Source organism: Pteropus medius, unplaced genomic scaffold, assembly GCF_902729225.1.
Source record: "Pteropus medius unplaced genomic scaffold, Ma_sr-lr_union100, whole genome shotgun sequence".
Classification (NCBI taxonomy): Eukaryota; Metazoa; Chordata; class Mammalia; order Chiroptera; family Pteropodidae; genus Pteropus; species Pteropus medius.
This window is the reverse complement of record NW_024342473.1, coordinates 2166357-2189850: the sequence shown is the minus strand read 5'-3', so window position 1 is coordinate 2189850 and position 23494 is coordinate 2166357. Positions and strand designations below refer to the sequence as shown.

Here is a 23494-nt window from a genome sequence, read left to right as displayed (position 1 = left end):
TTATTTCAAAACCAATAGTCTTTTAAGGTCCAAATATGTTCTTGCAACATGGAAACGAGTCATTTGAGCTGAACATATAGTTTATACTTACGGTCTATAATAAACAAATGATATATCCATGGTAAAAAATTCATTCGTTTTATAGAAAGAAAATATTATACATTAAACCACAAAGTCCAAAAAGGTCTCAGAAGACTATATAAAATAAAATTATTTATTAAAAATAATTTTTAAATTCTGTTCAGTGTATCATCTATTTTTCTGTTACCAAAAGCACTTCTGTGTACTTCCAACCACCATGCTCTCAAGTGCAAAACAGAACTGCACTGAATGAATGAATGACCAATGAGCCAAGGTACTGCAACTTGAGTTAGGCAAGTGCTATTAACCAAAAACTTTTTAAACGGGTCACGTGATTTTATTTAGCAACCTGATTTTGCCAGTATAGTTCAGCTCTCATATCCTAACTCACCTCACATGATAATCGGTTGCTGGTCTAAGATCTTTCAGGTTATATTCTAATTCTTCTCCACTGCAAAGAAAAACCATTCATTAGTCAACGGTACTGGTATGAAAGGTAAAACAGGATTTGGATCTGGGTGCCACTGTTATGTACTAACAATGATTCAAGAACTATTATGTTTAATTCCATCATAAGACAGAAATAAACCTTCCTATTTGATATTATCTTTCTGGACTAGAAAATTAAAATCCTTTTAGTTATGCCATCGTAAATCTGGAAAATGGCAAGGTTAACTTACTAATAAAATTCCAAAAGGTCTAATCACTTCTTCAAAGTAAATACATAAAAACAAAGAAGTAAATAACCATGCAAGCAAATTCAATACATAGGTAAATGTAAATAACTTACTAGCTGTCAACTGAAAGTAACTCCCAGACTCACCTCGGCATGACCCCCAACTAACTACCTCAACTTCTCAGCTCTCCTGAAGAAATCTCACTCTGCTTCCCTCACATACCAATACCAATAAACAGCTCTTATATAAAATAAAACCATTAATATGATCGGAAGTTGCAACTAAATCTCAACTTAATCATGAGGAAACAACCCACATAAGGAATGTTCCATTAAATTTTTTTAAAAGTAAAGGGATGTGGGGAGATATGAGTGTATTCTTCAAAAAATGCCAGTGTTATAAAAGACAAAAATATTGTGGAAGTGTTCCAAATTATAGAAAGCTAAAAAGACATCACAACTAAATGCAGTATTTGACCCTAGACAGGGTCCTGTTCTAGAGGGTAAGAAAAATGGCGGTGATCTATTACTTAGATCACCTGACAGAACTAGAATATGGATGTAGATAAAAGTACTGTATCAGTATAAATGCATGAAGTTGGTAACTGAATTGAGACTATTTAAGAAAATATCTTAATTTTTAGGACGTATACTGAAGTATTTAGGGTAAAGGGATAAGCTATATACAACTAATGGGAAAAATAGACTGAAGAGAGAAAAGGGGAGAACGAATAGCTCAAATCATAAAAAAAATAGAGCAAAAAAGTTAACAACAGGTGAATCTGGGTAAAGAGTATACACATCTCCTTCCTTGATCTCTTTGCTTCTGCAGTTTTATAAGTTTAAAATTATTTCAAATAATAATATTTGAGTTGTACACTGGAGACCAATGTCTGTTCCTTGCCTGCATCACTGTTGTTTGACCAGCACTTTATCTTTAAACTTTTTTAATTGGCTAAATTAATTTAATATTAGGAAAGTTTACACAACGGTTCAGATTTTCAGTACTTCTTTTTTAAAAAAAAAAAGAAAGCACATCTAGGGCTGTACTGCCTTCTGGCAACTATCTATTTTATGTGACCACAGATCCCATCGCAGGGGGAGACAGGAACTCTCTGTTCACCTCATTTGTAACCTTTGCTTTTCTCACTTCTGTTATCCGCCTACCCACTCTGGGCACTTGAGACGCTCCTGCCATCAGCAGTCTGGCATTGACAGAATCTATTTGCTTCTTGGTGGGGATGGGGAAATGGTGCTTTGTATTTCTTTAAGGTCTCTACCAATTCTGACTTGTCAAAATAGAACCAAATGCTTGTGAGCCAGAGTACAGAGTAGGATCTCATTCTAAGTACAGTGGGGAATCACTGCAGTGTGCTCCGCAGCGGAGTGACGTGGTCTGACTTACGTTTCTGTAGTGTGAAGGCTAGATTGTAGGAGAGCAAGTGGATGCTGGAAGACCCCAAGGAGATTCCTGCAGGAGTCCAAGGAAGAGATAACAAAAGCACTTGTGGGCCGTGAGAGGAGTGAGCGGCTAAAGGGCTTCCTTCCCTCTCTCTTTCTCCTTTACTTTGTCCAGAGAAAGACATGTCTCTGGAGCAAATTAGGAACAGGGCTGAGGAGCTACAAAGTCTGTAATGCTGATGAAGTAGCAGAACAGGAGAGAAAACTAGTGTCTCTGACAAAGGAAGAGGTGGGGTTGGTGCAGTCACTCCACGTGGGGCAGGCTATCAAACAAGTAGTTAGAACAAGATTGGCTCTGATTTCCTGCTCTGCAAATCTGAGCAGTCTCCATAATTACAAAAAGAAATTTGACCTTAAAATTTTTTATCATATTAAGAATCTGGCTATAAATCATTTGAATAGTTAATACCTGGGAGTCCATAAAGCAGAAAGGGATAATCCTTTACTGTGTGCTAAACTTTTAACCATTTAAGAAAATCTTGGCAAGAAACGCTTTAAAGTAATCTTTACTACAGGCTTGAAAACTATTGTGGAAGATAAGAATTAGGGTGAAATTCTCATTTCACATAAATATGAAACCATATTGTAGAATTTTTAAAAACAAGACTAGTAAAATGTCCGAGTCAGAAAAAAAAAAAGGATAATCATAGGAGTGTATAATGTATGTAAAATTTAATGACATGATTATGTTTTGCCTTGATAGATATTAATGAAAAATTTTCACTAAACTGACAAGCTAACAAAACAAAGTGACATACTTTACGGAATACCAAAGAGCCCTAAAAAGTCATTTCTGATTGACTAATTACTCTAGACAAAATTAACTCTTGACATTCTAATTATCACTAATTCTTAAACGAACAATTTAAAGGAAAATGTGCAAAGCCTTTAAAGTCTCCTTTGTTTTCTATTTTCCTTAATGACTCCAATTTCACAGTTTAGCAGCATAGAAACATATAGGAAAATATACACTACCTGTAAATTATCTTGTATTTTCCATCTCGTCCTTTGTCTGATAAGGCAACCTCATAACTGTAGGGGAAGGAAAGACCACTGTGGGGTCCACATGAAAGTCCAACAGGGGGAGCCCAGGACAACACAACTGCTCTTGCCTGAATATTAGAAACCTGAGGAAGAAAAAGATGGACAAAAGTATTTAAATCCAATTCACACAGATCAAATGCTATTTCTTCCAAAAACATTTGTTATTAGTAATGGCATAAAACTCAGAGTTAATTCAAGGTAAACAACTTTATTTTAACTACAGGAAACAAAAGCATCTTGTATAATGCTCTCTTGTCATGTCTTAATGTCCAAAATATATCTCCTGTAACATATGTCCTCAGAAACGTAAACTGCCATCTGAGTCTTGCGCAATTCATACCCAGTCCAACAATTTGTCATGTTTGGCAATTTTTTAAAGGTAAAAAGTTGAATGTGAGATTTAATGATCAAATTGATGTAGACTTCTTCTACATCACATTATGTAGAAGAAGTCACATATGCAGGTACTTTCTGGTGGCCTCTAGGCCTTGCTTGGTGTAGAATTATCCTGCAAAGGTTAATGAAGTCCTCACTTAACATCTAACAATGGGTTCTGCAACTTTAAGTGAACCAACATATAACGAAACCAATTTTACCACAGGTTAATTGAGATGAACAAGAATTAAGTTCCTACGGCATTTCATCAACGTCATAAAGGAAAAATGTTGAATAAAATGATGTTATTTAAGGACCTACTGTATCTCACACATCATGCTCTTTTTAAGTCCTGTGGGCTTCCAGGAGACCCCAGTGACAGTAAAGTAGAACCAAGGCCCAGGATGAATGAGGTAGAAATGTGTGTGGAGGTGGACATCTTTCACCTCCCCACGCTCTGCTTTTTATCATTTTGGTTTAACTTCCACTTAAGACTTCATTTGAATACAGTACTCTGGGTCTCTAAACACCCCAACTTGCTCCTCTTTCTTAGGAATTCTCTGAGGCATGTTCTATACTACCTGCCAGCTGTCTTCAGTAGGACTGAGCCCCAGCTGCCTACAGCTGTAACCTACTCATTCACAGACCTGCACTGGCTTCCTTCTCTTACATCTCAAGTCCTCACCCTAATGGTGCTTCCTGGGGCATCTCACTATCCTGCTTTTGAATCTTTGTTTTAGACTGTGTTTCTGGAGAAACCCAACCTAAAGCATGACCTAATTCTTTAAAATAACTCTATGAACATAACTTTAAGGTTATTTTGTGGCTCTATGGATAACATTAAAAACTAAGAGTTAATACAGATGCTAAAGCTTAATGTTCATAAAGACTTTATAGCTGTAGAGTATTAGGCTGTGGATGAAGATATGTAAACTATTCAGTCTCCATTTTTTTCCTCCCATTTTTGTCATCTGATCTATACAAAGAATATTAAAATGTAATATAAAACCGTTTAAAAGCATTAATACAAATGAAAATGGATACTGAGTTTCCTTCTTCAGTCTGTCACTCAGTCCATTTTATAGCAGACTCTTCCGTATCATTTCTATTATGTATACAGCATCATGACATATTTATCTAATCATTTAATCAAATATCTACTCATCCTTCAAGACTCCAGCCAGGCCCTACTACTCCAAAGTAGCCTTTCCTGAAGTATTTCCCCCATTATTATCTCTCTGCTCCACAAAACCCTGTTGATATCTCTACCCTTGCTAATCATGTTTATAGCATTCCTCTACCTTCTCCCACTGGGCTGTGGGACACCCTAAGGACAGGGTCCAAGTCATATTTAACTGTGAGTAAATATTCAGTCATATTCAGTTGCTTAGTAAATGTCTGTTGAAGAAAAAGTAAAAATTAGAAGGAATAAGATAGTATGAGTTTCTGGTACAGGCAACAGTAGATGGTAGACAAGCATTATACACTTCTTTAAAAACCTGAGACACTGTTGTAGAATCAAGCTCTACCCTTCTTGCTATGGCTCTAGACTAGCAGTCCCACTTCTACTGTACTCCTCCTGTGCACACGGCTGTACCACCCCTTCAGGATGCCACTCCTTCTCACAACTGTGACTTCACTTTCGACTTTCCTGCTTCCTTGGCTTTAACGAACTTCTTTTAGACCCAGGTCAAATGCTGCCTTTGCTTATTATTTTAATCATCATATCTCACCTGTGAGGTACTGTGAAAAGAGATGATTAAGCTATGATCTCTACCTCAAGGAGCACCAACCTGGTGAAGAGTGACAGATGTGTGAGGGGTCTCATGGCAGAAACACTGAACACACAGGGACCCACAGCAGCTTGAGCCCAATTCAGGAAAGGTTTCTGTACTGTCCTGCCCAACTCCCCTGCTCAGAATCAATCACTATTTCCTTTGTGCTCTGGCTATATTTTGTTGGTACTTATATTTAGTACTTTTTTCACTATACTGTGCTTTACTTGATTAGTTACACATTGTTCCCTGACTACATTTTAAGAGAGCATTTCTACCACATACACCAGTGTATATGTTGAACCCCTTCATACACTGTCAATGAGTACGCTTGAGTTACTAGGTACTATATTTGATTTTTAACTTAAGAAAGACATATTTTGCTATGAAGAGTTCAGTTTATAATTTAAAAGGAGACTGATTAGGTCCTGGGAAACATTTAACTGAGGTGATAAATGGCTGCTTTGCATAATGCCTTGAATACAGTGTGCAGTAGCACTGATTCTATGAATGATGGTGTGAAATAACATTACAGCTCAAAATAGCTCAGTCAAATGCTTACACTTTAGATATTGACAAAGTATTCATAAATCCACAACCCTTTAACCTATCTTTTTCATTAGCTATTAATTTAGCTTTTTCCTTTTAGACTTGGTTAGATTACTACTTAACTAAATTAAGTGATGTACAACACTTGAAGCAATAACTAAAACAACGTTCACCTTTTCCCTAGATTCCCTGGGCAAGCCTTAAGGAGGCAAACTGTCACCTGAGCACAGAGCTCTGTGCAAATGTATTTTGCTAATACACTTATTCTGACAGGACGGCCTCTCAGAAATGCACATTGAGAACTCAGCATCGTTTTTAAAGGTCAGCGGCTTCTGGGAATTTTTTGCCAGAGCTAAGCAGTCAGCCTGCTACCTAGAGTGCTACTACAGTTATGGGGCCAAACCCCCGCCTGTGCTCCCTGGATGCCTCTCTCTCGTTGATTCCTGAGCCTCAGGTTTCCTTTCTTTAGGCATTGGAAGCCTGAAAGAAAGAGGGCTTTGTCTGTCAGAACTTGGAACTCGCTTCCATTTCAAGGAGAATGCCAGGAAATTTCATGGTGCTTTTCAAAAGAACCTCATGTAAAAGGGAATCCTCGGAACTAGGTGCATTTCCTCCAAGTGTCCATGGAGGTGATTACCTTAATGAGAAATTCAGAACTCTAGGAACTCTGGCTGGGTTCATGCCTACTTCAGAGCAACAGCATTCTCACACAAACGTCACCATGCAAGTCTCTCTCATTCTGTGATTCAACTTTCTCACCAGCAGTGACCACCAAACTGAACTGGGGCACAGCTAATCTCATCGTCACAATGACTATCATGGCTGTTATCCAAAAACAGAAGCTTATAAGCCACAAAATTGACTTTCCGGTGTGTAATTATTCTACCATAAGTAGAAATCAATCGCCTTTGTATTGATAATTAAAATGGTAATTTCTAATTACGAAATTATAGGACAAGACCCAATTTGACATATGTCTCAGTAATAGTGATATAAAAGTCTTTTGTGTAGTTTACTAGTGTAAGTCTGCATAGGAATTATTTAAATTAAACTGCTTTGCAGTATCTTGAAGAACTCATAAAACCACCATCTCTTTCTAAATGATTACAAACTGATTAGGAATCATTCTTATCTATGTATTTATTACATACAGATTGCAATTTGAGAACGGTTAGTTAAAAGCACATATATGTGTATATACACACATTCAGAAATGATAGGACTGCATTATCTTGTAGCTATTTGACATATAATCCTTAGCTCTTTTTCCTTGTACCCTTCCTGTTCATCCCAGACTATGTTATATACAAATGATATTATTTGGATCAAAAACACCATTTACTTTCATAAAGTTACTAAATTGTTACTTTTATGTTCAAAAATATTTCTATGTAAGTTAGAATTTTCTAAATTTGGTCTGGTCTTTGGATTTAACTATGTGGGTGGCCTGCTGATCTAATTAGGAAGTACGTTAAGGAAATATTAACATAAAAATATTGGCTTCACTTCAAAAGTACCATCATGAAAAATAATAACACAAAGGAAAATTAAAAAGGAAAAGGTCAAAGAGACCATTATTCAAATAAAAAGCATATTCAAATCTAAGAACTTCAGTCATCTGTTCCTATAATTTCTTAAGTGCAAATCTGTTTCAATTCATACTGCTGTTTATCTTTCGAGAAACGACTTCTTGCAAGGACAGTTGTTCCTCTTAGGTCAGTTTACTCACTTCTGAAACCGACAAATCAATTGTTTCTACAAGCTAAACATTAACAGATGGAAACAATGCAGAACCACAATTCCAGGTTACATTTATTTACATCCTGAAAATAAACAGCCCAGCGGTATGTGGGAGACTTCATCTAGCACCATCATCAGAGCAGATTCAACTACATTAGGCTGGAGGTGACTGGTACCAAATAGAAGTGAATTCCTATACTACTTAGAATAATATCAAGCTTTTTCTCTCTGGTATAGAGGTAGCTGTATGAGTATAGTCCACAAGGAACCGAATTTTTAGAGTCTCAAGACACATACCCAATATGTTTGTACTCTGTTTTACTCAATGAATAAGTACTTGAATCTTTATAGTATCTAGGTTTCCGAAAATAATTTGCTTAATTCAGGATGCCCAAAGTCCTAGAAAGAGGACTGAAATCCACAAGTCCTCAATATTGTTTGTTCGCCTAAAGCATATCATCTGCAAAATCTCAAAGAAAAATATATGCCTTTTATTTAGAGGTGTTACTAGATGCAGCTGAAAGAAAAAAAAAGAACAACGATCCTTTCTACAATTGTGTGCCGAACCTTCTGCAGCTCTTCCTTCCCTGTGTGGTGGCCAGAACCCTCTCCTTCCCATTTGAGAATGCAGCAGGAAGTGTCGCTCTTGCCTAATGATATGCTATAAACTATAGAGAAATATTCCATCCCAAATACTCTATAAATAGCATATAATTTACTTTGCAGTCCTATGTGGTATTTATTACCCTACCTTTCAAAGACGAGGAAACCTGGGCTCAGGGAGGTCATTTAACTTACCCAAGGTCACAGAGACAGTTAATGGTCACATAGGCCCCAACCTGGAGAACTAGACTGCAAGGCTTGGGCCTTTCCCCTCCAGGCTGCCGCTTCACACTCTGGCACCTGTTTGTCTCCACATTCCACCATGCTGGCTGAGCCTCATCTGATGCTGGCCTGCTTTCAGGCATTTTTCTCACCTGCCAGAACCCAGCTGCAGCCCCAGAAACAAGTAAATGAAGTACAATATACTAAAACATGCAGAGCACACTGAAGCTGGGGTAGTACTAGTGATACTAAGTACTGTGCAGACTGTCCTACTCAATGGGCAGGGACAGAAACAGGGAGCCATCTTAGAGGAAGCAACTTCTGAAAGGAGGCCTCTAAGCCTGAAGGCCCAGTTATCATGACACCCAATTTCTTACAGCCTATGAGGCCTTATTGATTTCTCTCTAGAATCCACCCTCTCTCCTTGCCACACCTGATGCCACTGCCCAACTCTGACTCCCAAAGCCTCTGATGACCACCACAGTAACAGACTGCTGACCCATCCTCTTCTCACTCCAACTCACCTGCCAATTGTTCGATCATCCTGAAAGTACAGCTCTGATTACATAACTTCTTAGCTCAAAATCTCTCAATGGCAACCTGCTCCTTACAAGATTAAGTACAGACTCCCCGACCCAACTTCAACACCACACTTCCTTTACAAGTGCCTTATGGTGCCCCTCATCCAACACACCTCACGCTTTTTGGTTTAGTCAAACTCAACTATGTACCCTGAGGAATGTCCGGACCTTTCTATTAAAAAGCCTCAGTATTTCAAATACATGAAGAATCAAGGTTTTCCAATTCAGCTAGAAAATACTCCAAAGAACTTGGCTCTTTAATCTCAGATGAAAGGCTGAATCAACATTTTGAATTTTTCACTTGAATGTCAAAGCACCAGGCAAAATCAAGCTTTAAACTTCATAATATCACCGCTTCCACCAATTTTTTTTTTACTTGCCATTACACTCAATATTTTGGACTTATCTTTCTCAGCTAATATTTAAGTATCTTTTTGAAATTTACCTGGAAAAATACTTGGAATTACTGAGGTTTTCAAAAATTATTACTACATTTACATAAGTAAAAGGAAATTATCAAAAGAAAAACTGTTTTGTAGACCTTGGGGGAGAGGGGGATGTATCCTTGGAGGTTGTGAAGAATAGCTAATTGCATTCAGAATATCTAAATACAGAGGACATTTCAGTGGATTATGACTAAACAGAAGACAGCTGTTCTATATTTTCATGCTCCATTAATAGCAACACTATTTCATAGTTTATGAATAATCTGCAATGGGAAGGGGCCCTTTTGCTTACCTACTATGTAGTGAAAGAAAAAGCACACTGGAAATACTTAAGAAAGTGTCATTTATGCTGAGAAATCCAGAAGACATACCTGTGGTTTCTCTATTCCCGAAAGAATGTCTTGTACCCTCTTTACTTCCAACTCATACTCTGCATGGAAAAAGAGAGAGAGAGAAAAAAAAAGGGAAAAACAGTTAATACCATTAGAAGGCAGTAAGGTTGTCAGGTTCCTTCCCTAAGGCTTTTAACAAGGGCTATCATTCAGTCAGTCGCCTGTTACCGTGAACTTTTCATACCAAACATGATAATGAAAATCAGGAATGGGGACTCTTTGCGGGTAGGGATTTCACTGTGACTGTGCTAAATTGCCATCATATTGGTTTACATATTCCCATAGTTGACTAGATTAACAGTGACTTCCACCTAATAATGCAACAGGAAATAAAAGGCCCCAAAGAGAAGGGGGGAGACCAGTGCAGCTAGGAGCTGAAGACAATGAAGAGATGAAGGTGAAGAGACAGGGTGCCAGTTCATGGGCTGTGAGTTCAGGCTTTTGAGTTCTATTTGTATTCTAAGTTCAATGGACAGCCACTGGAGTATTTAAGTGGAAAAACTGACATGGCATTATTTTGAGTTTAAAAAGATCTGTTTGGCTTCTGCGTGAATAATGGACATAGGGAGGTAAGGGTGAAAGCAGAAAGACTAGTCATTACATTACTGCACTGGTTCAGATAAAGCTGGCCTGGGCTACAGATGATAGATAGTAAAGATGGTGAGAACAGGACTGGTATAGGTGTAGACAAGGGCGAGGGGATGAGAACAATCAAGGATCAAGGAAAATCCCTTTTTTTTCTTTTTTGGCTTATCAACTGGATGAATGATGGTATCTCTTAATAAGATCCAAGAAAATAGGCAAGATTTGGGGGTGGGGCAAGAATTTAGAAATAAAAGGGAAAAGGTGCTTGGAGTATAGAGTGGGATGGGAAGCATTAAGTATAAAAAAAAAAAGAGGATAAATAACAGGATTTAAATTTAAGAATCTGTTTTGCTAGAGGAAACTTCTGACTTTCACAACATGCTTAATGGAATCTAATTTTGATTTTTAGATTTACTTAACTGTAAAACCTAGTTTATAAGCTAAACGCTAGAGATATATGATTACGAAGACACACGTCCCAGCCCTCAAGATATTTCAAGTCTCGTGGGTGGAAAAATGAAAGAAAACAGGCAATTACAATGTGATAGGTGGTACAGTAAAGGAAATACAAAAGAGGATTCTATAAGATTTCTAGGAACCAATATCCCAGTGAGCTCTGTGGATAAGCAGGTATTTGGAGGTGAAGGGAGAAGTTAACTAGGGAGTGAGAGGTCAGTAAACCCAGCTCTTCACAAGGCTGTTCATTCTCACTGTTCAGGTCTAATCTTAAAGTCATCTTTTCAAAGAATCCCACCTCAAATTCCACCTTTAGTCCAAGCCTCACTCCAGTCAATTTGCATGTCTTACTGATTTCCTTCCTATCAGCTATCAAACTCTGAAAGTTAATTCACTTATTTGTTCCCTTGTTTATTGTCTTTCCTACTAAAATATAAGCTTCAAGAAGGCAGAGATATTATAGGTTCAGAGTAGACAAAATTTTTCTGTAATAACTAGAGAGTAAATATTAAATTTTTATTAAAGTACAGTTGACATATATTAGTTTCAGGTGTACAATACAGCAATCTGACATTTATGGACCTTACAAAGTGATCACCACGATAAGTCCAGTAACCATCTATTACTGTACAGTTACTATATCATTGACACCTTCCCGGTGCTGCACATTACATCCCTGTGACTTATCTATAACTTGAAGTTTGTACTTCTTAATCCCCTTCACCTATTTCACCCAGATAATAAATATTTTAAACTTTGTAGGCCACATATAGGCCTCTGTCACACATTCTTCTTTATTTTTATAGCTATTTAAAAATGTAACAACCATCTTAGCTTGAAAAGCATACAGGAACAGGCCACAAGGCAGGCTGCAGTTTGCTGAGCCCTATCGTAGGACATGCTCACCACTGAGCGCCCTGAACAGCTCCTTCGTGATCGGAGCTCAACACATACTTGTTGACTAAGAAAATAAACTAAGCTTACAGAAGAAATAACAAACTTCTAGTTGGTACCACCTTGAACTTTAAAAAGATCAGTTCTTCATTTTTTCCCATTGCATTCTGTTTAGTAGAACACGCTTACCTTTATTTTGATGAGAAAAATAAATGAGCTGGAGGCAATATCATATTTTAATTATGACTAAAAAAAAATTTCATATTCAAAAGACCAAATGTCATAAGCTCATTTATAATCATGCGTTTATGTTAAGATATAGACAATGGATTATACCCCAGAGTCAAAAGTGTACATACCCTCACTTTTTTGGAAGCTCCTACTAAGTAAACCATAAATACCGTCTGTCTCCGAAGTTAATTGTCAAAAAAAAAAAAAAACCATAAGCTTCAATAAATGAACTGGTTCAGTTGTTAAAGACAGAACTTTCTCAATTACCAGTTATTCCGGAATTTAAAGACCCTATGGTTTCAAACATACGCACAGCGAAATACATTCAAGCAGTTAGCTGAAGGAAGTCATTGTTTCCTTCTGTCATGACTGACACGTTGAAAGTAAGTATCTTAGAAGGAAGAGAAGCCAGACCCTATCCTTGAGGTAACAAAAGTTTATGCTGACCAATTCAACAAAGAAAGAAGGGAAGAATTAAAGAGCCCTGCAAAGGAAGACGCCTCAGAACTGTATACTAGATAGAAATAGGGCATGAAAGAAAGGAGAAAAAAAATAATCAGAGACCCCTCTACCAGTTAGCTTTCAAACACAGATGACAGAAGAAATGGTTATGTGTTTGACATAAAAAAGGAAAAAACAGAAAAAGAGGTTGAATTAGAAGAAAAAAAAGTCTCTTTAAAACTGAAAAGAATGAGTTTCAGGTAAAAGCCAGAAATACAAGTGAAAGGTCCTGACAGATAAAAACAACTTCCAAAAACAGTTAAGACCTTCCTGTCTGTCTCACTGTAATAACAAAAGCTGACATTTTCTCAGCACCTAGGCACATGCTAATCAATGGACCATCATTTTGCTAATTTTTACAATATCCCTTGCAAGATGGACATTCTCTGCTCCATTTTACAGAAGAAAGCAAGACTGAGTCTTTTTCGCACATCAGCTCTCATGTCCGTACTGAGCAAAAATGCCTGCAGGTGTCTTTGTTGACTGAGGAATAACGATGAGGAGCAAATAAGGAAAATGAGGCTTGGAAAGCAGATGTGTTTTCCTCAGGAACACAAGCCTAGTACATGATACCAAAGCAAGTGGAAACTTTGACTGCATCATGACAAATTAGGAGAGACTAGGGAGTCATAAGGAAGATAATGTAGACAGAGAAGAACAGAGGGTTGAGACTGGAGAGTGTTTGATGGAGGTGGATGGGAGAAAGAGAAGGCAGCAGCAGAGGCTCTCTAAGTCCCATGAGAAGATTGTGTTGTTGGCTCTTTTTAAACTCTGAAAACCTGTCAAATTAATAGAGCAAAGGCCTTTGGATCTGGAAGAAGGTATGTGAGAAAAGAAAGAATAAGGAAACTGGGCCATGAATGGAGCCAAATAAAGGATTCTGAGATCAAAAGTAAAAAGGGCAGGGTGTGGGGAGGAAAGGTAGTGACAGGACAATCACTACCCTATTATCCAGGAGAAATGTCGTATCAGATCCAGACTAGATTCATTCCTTCAAGCTTCTAAATTGTGAAAATGAAAGGGGAGAGAAAAAACATTCGCACTACATTTATTTAATGTTTTTCCATTTGTGCTGCCACAGACTAAGAGAAAAAACGTAACTATATGCCAGGCACACAATTTACACACACAAGAGTGAAAATAAAATCTGTTTAACTGAGCTAAAGTGACAGTTACCACACATAAAATAAGCTCTCATATGAAAGCTAGCAGTCCGGTATGAAAATGCCAAGTTTCACAACTCTGTTACCTAAATAACTAAGTTAACTCAGACCTTGGCCTACCTCTCCCTACGTATGATTAAACCGTGCCTTGGAGTAGTCTATGAATTATCATCTCCCTTTTTCATAAAACAGCTTTGGAGCCCAACTATACAGAGTATATTTCTGCATGCTCACATGCTTTTTCTCTCTGCCTCTATCACACTCACATACACACATATCGTATTGTAAGAGGGGGAAAAATAATAGCTAATCCCCTCACAAAAACTAACAAAGAATAGTTTTGATAATTTGCCTTTTGATGAAAACTATATTTGCTTTTGTTTTACTTCCCCTTAAGAAATTGATGTGTGCCAAGTGAACAAGAGATTGTACTAGAAAAGGCAGAAAAGTAAGGTTCAGGTGCAAGGTTGTAGGGCAACTTTCTCTTTCTTCATCATCAGGCCTGCCTCTTCCCTCTGGTTTGCTGCAAGTAAATTAATCCAGAGGCAAATCTTACAGGCCAACTTTTTTTTTTCTCCCTACATTGAAGCTGCCATGAGGTAAGCAAAGAGATTAAAACCATTTTCCCAACTTCTTCAATTCTGTTTGCGACCACAGCTGAAGGAGATGGACACAACAACCCACATTTTACATCACTACCTTCTTAATACTTGAAAGCCTTTTCCCTGTGGCGAAGTTTGTGCAGCACAGAAGAATTCCAGGGCACTTTCCAGAACTGCTCCAAACAGAGAAGGCACATTTTGTTTTGCAGATGTAAAATGCATTTGGGGGTAGGTAATTTCTTGAGGAGTTCAGAAGGAAGCCTCTAGTTAAAACATGCCAGAGTGAGTTGGGAACCACCCTTATCTGGAAACACTAAGAAGGGAGAAGGGAGTAATTCAGCTAGCTTATGCCTTTCTTGCCCCCAAAAGCAAATCTCCTCCTAAGAACTAAAGCATTTTTAGAAAAGGGAAGGTTAAAATAAAATACGCAAGGAAATACATTAAAAAAGAAAGAAAGAAAGAAAGAAAGAAAACACACACATAGAGGGAATATGTGTCATGTGAGATTTAAACTTTCCACAAATAATGTTTTTTATGTTTGATCCAAAATGAACTCTAAGTTCAGATTGTTTGAGTAACTGTAAGACTTAAACTAATTAAAATATCCCCCTTTATAAACACAATTTACTTCTTTGGTTTGTTTCACATTTTTTCCTTCTTAGAAAAGAAATACAGCTAGACATTTAGCTGCTAGCTATAGAATGTATTTATGGTTGTAACAGCCCCTTCATTCCAGTGGAATGACATCAGCAGTATTGCTCTGTAAACCGTCTGTCTAGTTCTCATCCACAGGGCCCATTTACAGATATGCCTGGCATAACATAATATGCTTTCTCAGATGTGCCAAGGAGCTGACTTCGCTAATCTCTTTAATAAATTATGTATTAATAAACTAGGGGGTGTGGAAAATATACAACTTCTGCTCATGCCCATTTTGGAGATAAGAGGCTTAAAATCAATAGCAAACACTCAATATGAAAACTAAAAACAGAAATAAATACTTTAGGGGTTTTTCCTTGCTTTTTAAAAAATTATGTAATATTAGTTTCAGGTATACAGTATAATGGTTAGACCTTTATATAATTTATGAAGTGACCCCCCCACCCCGATTACTCTAGCACCCATCTGCCAGAATACAGAGCACATAGAATAATACTGACTATATTCCCCTATGCGGTACTCTACATGTGCATGACTGTTTTGTAACTACGTAACTACTAATTCGTACTTCTTCATTCCTTCTTCTTTGGGTGAAATAAATACCTTTGGATGAAAAAGAAAAATATGACTCAATAATAAGCTGGATAGTTAGTCAATGCCTACAAATGCTGATGAGAATGCATTAAGAATGAAGGAAGACAACTGAAGAATGCTCGTTGAATTGGTTTTCCATTCAAAAAATAATTCAGCTATATTCATTTTTGAATATTACTTATGCTGGGGAAAAAAGAGGAATCTAATAAATGCATACAAAAGTAGGATTAAATACCTAAGAACTTCCATTTATGATCCACAGTTAATGATGTTAAATGTGTAAAATATTAAAAATGTGTAAGATTGCAAGAAATAAATTTGTGAAATATGTTATTCCCGAAGACACAAATTCCAAAAATATCTTCAGATGTCAATCACGCTGAAGCTAAAAATGCAAAGACAAATATCTCCAGCCATTTAGCTGGTTAAGTGGTCACTCTATTTGAAATGTTGAAAAATAGACAAGGGAATACTAGACATTCGACACTAAAAAGGAAGCAGCAGGCAAGTGAACATAAGTTGTGGGAAATTGCCTTCCAGTCTAGGATACTATTTTCAAGAGGAACATGGGTTCTAAACAAAATCTGGAACGTTAAAGAAAGAGGTAGAGAGATGAATTCCTTTTGCAGGTGGAGTGCACGGCTAGACAGGAGAGATGGCCAGAGAATGTAAATGGGATAAGAGAGGCTGATTTCCTCTGAGCTTCTGTTGCTATTTCTAGAATTCAGAAGAAAGAATGTTTTTCTTTCCTGGCCCAAGATTTGAGCAAAGTCCTACAGAGAAAATTCCCATTAATCCACTGGTAGGCAATATGGTCCCTTCAGGCAAAAGCTGTACAGCACTGTAGGTAATAAGTGGGACAAAAGAGCAATGCTAAGTCTGGGTCCTTAATGAAAGAAAAGGGAAAGCACCGGATATGATACTGCTGAACTGCCTACTCAGGTATGTGGAATCCCAGGTCAACTCAAAGTTTATCTCTCAGTCGCTTTCCGTGACGCCAACTAAATTAGGTCCTACCTGAAATACTAGGGAGATTCTATATTCATTTTTGTCAAATTCCTTAAGAAAAATTCTTGCATTTACCTCACAAGGCAAAAATCATATATATGCATGAACTGGACAAATGCAGCTAGTATTTTTAAGAACATCAAATTAAACAGGGATGAAAAACCCACAAAAATGGGTAAAGTATTAGGTAGATATGCTTGCCTGGCAAGCTTGACTCCAGCACAGTCCTTTCCTTTCCTTCCCCCTGCATGTTTGAACCAATTCACTGGCTGGCTGAGCCCTAACCTGCGCCAGATATAGCTCTTTTATTTTGGGGGAAGGCTCAACTCCATGATTATACAGCAAAAGCTGGTACCCTCCCTGGGTGTGTAACAGGAAGGCAATCTCTTAAACACAGGATAGAACGACTTACAAAGGTAATTAAAGTTTATACATTACTTTGTGCATTGGCATCTATAAATGTTTCTACAAAATGTTTTTTCATTAAGACTTGGCACGTCACAATGAAAACTTTTCAGGTAGCATATTCAATACTTGTGCAAGACTGTGTCAACTGACAGGCAGAATCCAGAGAGCACAACTTTGGAACACATTAAATCTGAAAGAGAATTTTAATATTTATACCACCAATACAGCAAGTTTTGAACAGTTTTTACACCCACATTTTCTTAATTGACAACTCATATGATTAAATTATATGTATTTGGGGATGACAGAAATTCAGTCTATGGCCTATTAACCCAGTGAAGCTAATCAGCTGATATGAGGATCAAATACAGAGCTAACTTCATATGCTCCAAATAACTCACGAGAGTTCTGGCATATGGAAAAGTCATTACTATCCATGAAACAACCTATCTCACTCAAAGAAATCAGCAAATGTTACCTATGTGGGTACATACTCAAACGCATACAGCAAACAGGCAGGTAATGTCAATGAGTAAAAGAATGTGGACATATCAGGCAAACAGCAAAGGTAAGGACTGTGGAAAACTGACAAAGCTCTCATCCTATCTAAAGGGGACAGTTGCTATATAGTCAATCAATTACTGCCAGGCAGGATCATGGGTGTAAGGTTGATAGATATGGCCATTTTTCCAGAGAATTTGGAAATGAAAAACTTTTTGTAAAATTGCCTAATTTTGTAATTATTTTTACTTCTATAGAAAAGTATTATGGACACCGATTCGCTCCTTACCTAGAATGACCAATTGCTAACGCTTTGCTATACATGCACGATTGCATTTTACCTGTACATCACCATACTTTTTTTCAGAACCATTTTAAAGGAATTTGTTGATCTTATGACACTTTACTCCAAATATGTCAGCATGCCTTTCCTAAAAATAAGGACCTTCTTGTACATAACCACAATAACTTCACAACCAAGAGATTTAACAATGATAAAATGAATTCTACATTCCATATTTGGATTTCCCCAATTGTTCCAACAATGCCTTTATGTTTTTCTCTTTAATCCAGGACCCAAATAAGGAAGACATGTTGCATTAGCTGTCAGGTTGCATTAGTCTCCCTTAATCTAGAACAGAATTCTCCTTTATTTTTTGTCTTCCTAAGGTTGATATTTTTAAAAAGTCTAGACTGGTTTTCTTATAGTATATATCGCTATTTGGACTGTGTGGCTATTTTCTCATAATTAAATTCAGGCTAAATTTTTTTTGGCAAGAATTCTCCATAGACGCACTTCCCATTCCTTCACACGAAGAAGCACGCAGTGCCAGTATGAACCTTTTAGTGAGGCTCAGCACTTAGATCACTTGGTTACAGTGTTCGGTAACATATTTCTCTGTTGTCAAAGCACCTTCTCCCCACTTCACCACATGCTAATAGTAAACACTGATAATCTTTGCCATAAGATATTATGTTAATAACTGCAAGGTGGGGATGTTTCTAATTCTATCATTCCTTCTGTGTTAATCAGTTCCTTCTCCCACTTCATCTATTAACTCACGGGTTCTTTTTTAAAGTTGAATAAAATTCATAATACTCTAGTGCCATCATTCTTCTGAAAGCTAAACTTGTCCCAAATGTAGCCAGTCGGAAGCCCTTTAAGCTGTTTTCTGTGCCCCTTTTGTCCACTTCCCTGAGATTTCTGTTCTGAATACCTGTTAAATATTCTGGTTTCATATCACTTGGCCAACAATGAGAAAATGTGCAGACCGCAGGTGAGAGATTTCAGCAGCATATAAGAGAATTTATCCAAAATTTTTGGATTTGTTAAAGCCTCAATTACCCAAGGATTTTCTTATTTAAACCTGACTAGAATGGGGGTTGGGGGAGGATCTGTCTAAACATTTCTAGTTTCTATATCTTTTAGAAATTAAAGTTAAAACAAAGCAAACCAATAACCCAAGAGCCATCTTAAATGGCATTTTAAAATACAGCAAACTTGAACTCTAGAAACGTAAATATAAACTATGGTAGACTTTAAGTAGAAAAACATAGAACATATTTGACTTTTCTTGGATTGTGTAATTTCTGCTCTCAATTTAATCTGGCTACATTTTATTTCTTATTCTTTCTAATCAGCACTTCTCTTTAAAAAAAGATAATCAAAAGAGACAGCACCATCTGCTCCAATCCAGGAAAAAAAAATGAACTGTATGCTAAATAATGCATCAAACTAAGAAATAAACTAAAACAAAAAGTTAGATTGGGCCACGAAGCAGGAAATGTCTGCATGGAGGATACTGTCTATGAGAGACTTGTCTCAAGAACTGGAGAGACTAGTCTCTGAGAACCAGAAGTCTTCTGCTCTCTTCAAAGGTTTTTCATTTTATTCTCCAAAACATCCCACAAAGTGAAGGTCAATGTGAAAGAAGTCATGAGTTGTTTTCGAGAAAACTACTCTATATCAAAGTCATATGCACTGATCTTGCTGTCTCAGTCTTTTATAAAATTAAACTATTTAGTATTTGTTATTCAGTTTTCTGTATAAAATAAAATACGCTTGAAGCACGCAGCTGGCACCTCTGTTGTCCAAATGAGCTACCCTTGTTGTTCAAAATGTGGTAGTCATAAGCTCTTAATAATGTCATTTGCCTGCATAATAAAAAAAATGCACTTACGAACTCTACAAATGGCACATCTTGCCAGCCACATTTTAAAGTCTGCACATGACAAATCAGTCTCACCTGGTCCCTATCTCCTAAAAGCTGAGGTATACAACCCCTGGACTACGGTGAGCTAATCAGGTTGAGGGGGAATTCATGAGCAAAAAGCAGCCATTTGAGTCATGGACCAAACTGGACAGGAAATAAAAATGCACAAGAGGAAGGTATAAAAGACAAGATAACAAAGAAAAAAAAATAGAAGAGATTGCACCCCACGTCCAAAAACAGAGACAGAGGAAGAGAAATGAGTGACAGTGATAAAAAGATTCAAAATATGGATCTCAGTGATTACAATAGACAGCTTTTCATCTAGATAACTGATTCTAAAATAATTTCCTAGAGATTATGCTGATAACATTCCTAATATAAAACACTAAAATGTAAAAGGATAATCTGTGACAGACAAACCTCGAGTGACACAAGGGTGGAAGGACAGTACAGAACATGCGCACAAGTCTGTCCCTCTCCCTCCTGGTCTGGCTGAGGCTTCCCACCCTTCATGCCTCTGCTGAGGGATCAAGTCACCCTGGCAGTGTTGCTTTTGTCATCCACCTGCACTGGTGCTCTTTGTAGGGGCTCCTCGAACCTCCCATACTCCTCTCCTATTTCAGCATATATCCTACTGCATGTTTCTATTCACAGTTTATCCTCTACCTCTCCCCAAATGGAATCACGTCTGTGTTGGGTGTCATTGATTCCCCAGTGCCTGGCTCAATGCCTGGCAAAGGAACATTTATTGAGTGTATGACTGAATAAATGTTCAAAGAAACACTACCTACAAATGCACATACTAAGCTTTTAGTCTTAAAAGCAAGCACATGATAGACATCATGCTGGAGAGAGTTATAAAGGAAGACAACTTGATAGATCACAATATTATATTAAAAACACATTATGATAAAAACTTTGTCCAAAATCTATAGATCTATATTTTTGCACAGGAAGCCAGTATGTACTTACTAAATAAATTTAACAAGAATCCTGAACTTGGTGTGGATTAGAAATATTTCCACAGGCAAAGCTAACAGTCTCTTAGCAAAAACCTCAATAAAGCCATCACATTTACTATGATGATAAAAATCCAACTAAACACATTACTAATTAAGCAATTAAAAGTTCTTGAATCTCACTCTGGACAGTATCCTGGAGAAGAATGGAGAATTTTACCTACCAATGGTAACTTTTTAATCTGCTACATACTAATCTTATTTCAGAAAATTAAATTAGAATGTGCAAAAGTTGTTTTTAGAGGCTAAAATGCCTTGCTTTTGTTGAGCCAAGTTAGTTGTTTTCCAGCTTTCCTATTCCACAAGTTTTTTGTGCGCACAAATCAAGAATCTCTAAAGAACCATTGAAGATGACTCTACTATTTCTATTTAGCAATTAATTACTTAGCCAAACAGGAAAGTTTGCCCTGCAACAGTATTTTCAAGTCTCCGTTTTTGCAATCAATGCACGCTTCCAACTTCTCTGACTATCCTTTGTCCTTTCTACCGTGGAGTATGTGACCATCTGGTTGCCTTTCTTACCATAATGAGTCCTCCAACTGCAATCCCAGAGAATGAAAAACTCAGCATTTTCCACTGAGGGATCCCATTCTTTGCATTGGTCGCTATCCCAGGCTCACGAAGTCCTACTTGGCTCTACTACAGACTCAGTCTCTATGGCTTACCACCTGTAGCAAGCAGTCTAGCTGTTTGAGACTGAGTAAAACACTGCCATTTGCTCAAACTTCAACTTCCAAGTAGGAGTCTATTGACCCTTGAGCAAAAGATTAATTAAGATCTCTTTGATTCTCCTGGCAATAAACAATTTCCGCTGAAATTTTCCCAATAAATTTCCAAACCTCTACAACTAACAGTTAAACAAAAAGATGTCCTAAGAGATAGGAACCTAAATGGGGTGTACACAACAATTCCATTCTATTCTTAGAGTGAAAGATGTTAACTTTTCACTTGCAAGTTCACCACAAAGAATGAAAACGCAAGTAAATCTTAGATTTTCAGTTTTAAAGGTGTGATTTTTCTCTATCAATGTATCCATTAGAATAAAATTTTTATTAAAATATTTTGAATATCCAGAGCAACTCAAAGAACTATAAACTGTAGTATAAGAATATCATTTATTAGATAGCCCTCTGTAATATATTATCATTGACTGAATTGTTTTCCTCTAAAAATCTATGTACTGAAGTCCTAACTCCCACCACCTCAGAATATAACTTATAACTGTCTTTGAGACAGTGTCTTTTTAGAGGCAGTTAAGTTAAAAAGAGTGCATTAAGGTGGGACCTAACTTTAAAAAGAGGGAATTTGAACACAGACACATACAGGGAGAAGATGATGTGAAGATACAGCGAAAAGACAGCCGGCCATCTACAAGCCAAGGAGAGAGACTTGGAAAAGATCCTTCCCTCGCAACTCTCAGAAGGAAAAAAACCTGCAGACATTTTGATCTTGGACTTCTAGTCTCAAGAACTGTGAGACAATAAATATCTGTTTAAGCTATATAGCTTGTGGTACTTTGATATGGAGGCCCTAGTAATCAATACATGTATCATACATATGTAAATACATATTTGGTATTATTTTACCCATTTACTACATACAAATACTACAAACTGGAGATTAAAAAATTTGGTCAAGATCACATAGGCAAATCTAAAAGAACCCAGTGTCAAACCTAGGTCTTCTGATTCCTAGTCTAACTATTTCTTTTCGGATGACTTCAAAAACCTCTCATCCTGTCATCTCCTACGTCCAAGGGAAACAAGGGAAGGATGGGGAGAACAATTTTAATTGTGAGAGATAAACAAATCTATCAGCCTGAAGGGATAGCTGGACCACAAAATAATTACAGTGTAAGTTAAAATGTGTTTATACTACTGCTTCCATAAGAGGTCATATCCAATTCCAGAGGTCAATTTAAAAGTCCAAAAAGAAGCTACTGAAAATTATTCTACAGACTATTTTGTGCCAGTGTATCAATAATACAATAATTCTCCTCCTTCCCCCCGCCAGATATAGAAATATATCATTCAAGATGTTTTGAGACAACACTATTATGCAGTAATTGCTTCCAAAACATGTTAAGAGTATTTCTGCAGTCAACTGTGGCTTTAGAGAAGAAACCCACACTGTTCCAAAAGAACAGACTATGTTGGACCATCAGCTACAGCTGTTTGCTATGCGGTACCACCTGAAATATCTGTGTGTCCTTTTCTTCCCCATCAGCTAGTACAGAGTGTATCCAGACTATTCAACTTATTTATGGCTCCAGCTGTCTTTCTGTATTTTCAGACACAGCATTTGCTCGAAAGTAGAGCAGTCTTTTTTCTGAAGTCTTTCAATAAGGATAAAGAACTGCTAAACTATATAGTAGACACCAATTCTATTTTTAGATAACTAACCACCACTAAGGTATAAACTAGTATCTTTGATTAGCAGAATAAAATCCCAATCTGGCCTTCATAGGAACCACTGAGCAAAAGTCTCAAAAACATTTTCCTTTGTGAAGGAAACACCAATCCACCAAACAATGTGGCCCAGACCTGTGTTTCTGAGGCGGCTAACAGTTGCTCTGTGCGTGTATAAAGCCCTCATATTATGATAAGCCAGAAAAAAACAGAGAAGAGAATGTGGGGGAATGGCAAAGGCAGGGGGTGCTGTAATTAGGTAGCAGAGCAGTTGAAGGCAGCTGGTCTAGGTGACTTGTCCGACAA

General features: G+C 37.3%; 1 protein-coding gene across 5 annotated transcripts in view; it reads right to left on the bottom strand.

Moving 5' to 3' along the window:
• Positions 1-23494, bottom strand: part of FNDC3B (fibronectin type III domain containing 3B) — a 296648-nt gene that overhangs the window by 83618 nt on the left and 189536 nt on the right. For all 5 annotated transcript variants that reach the window (XM_039865044.1, XM_039865045.1, XM_039865042.1 and 2 more), the window contains 3 exons: positions 9925-9983; positions 3194-3345; positions 473-532 (listed from right to left, as the gene is read on the bottom strand). In XM_039865044.1, coding sequence (XP_039720978.1) covers positions 473-532; positions 3194-3345; positions 9925-9983 — 271 coding nt within the window. The remainder of the gene's footprint in view (positions 1-472; positions 533-3193; positions 3346-9924; positions 9984-23494) is intronic.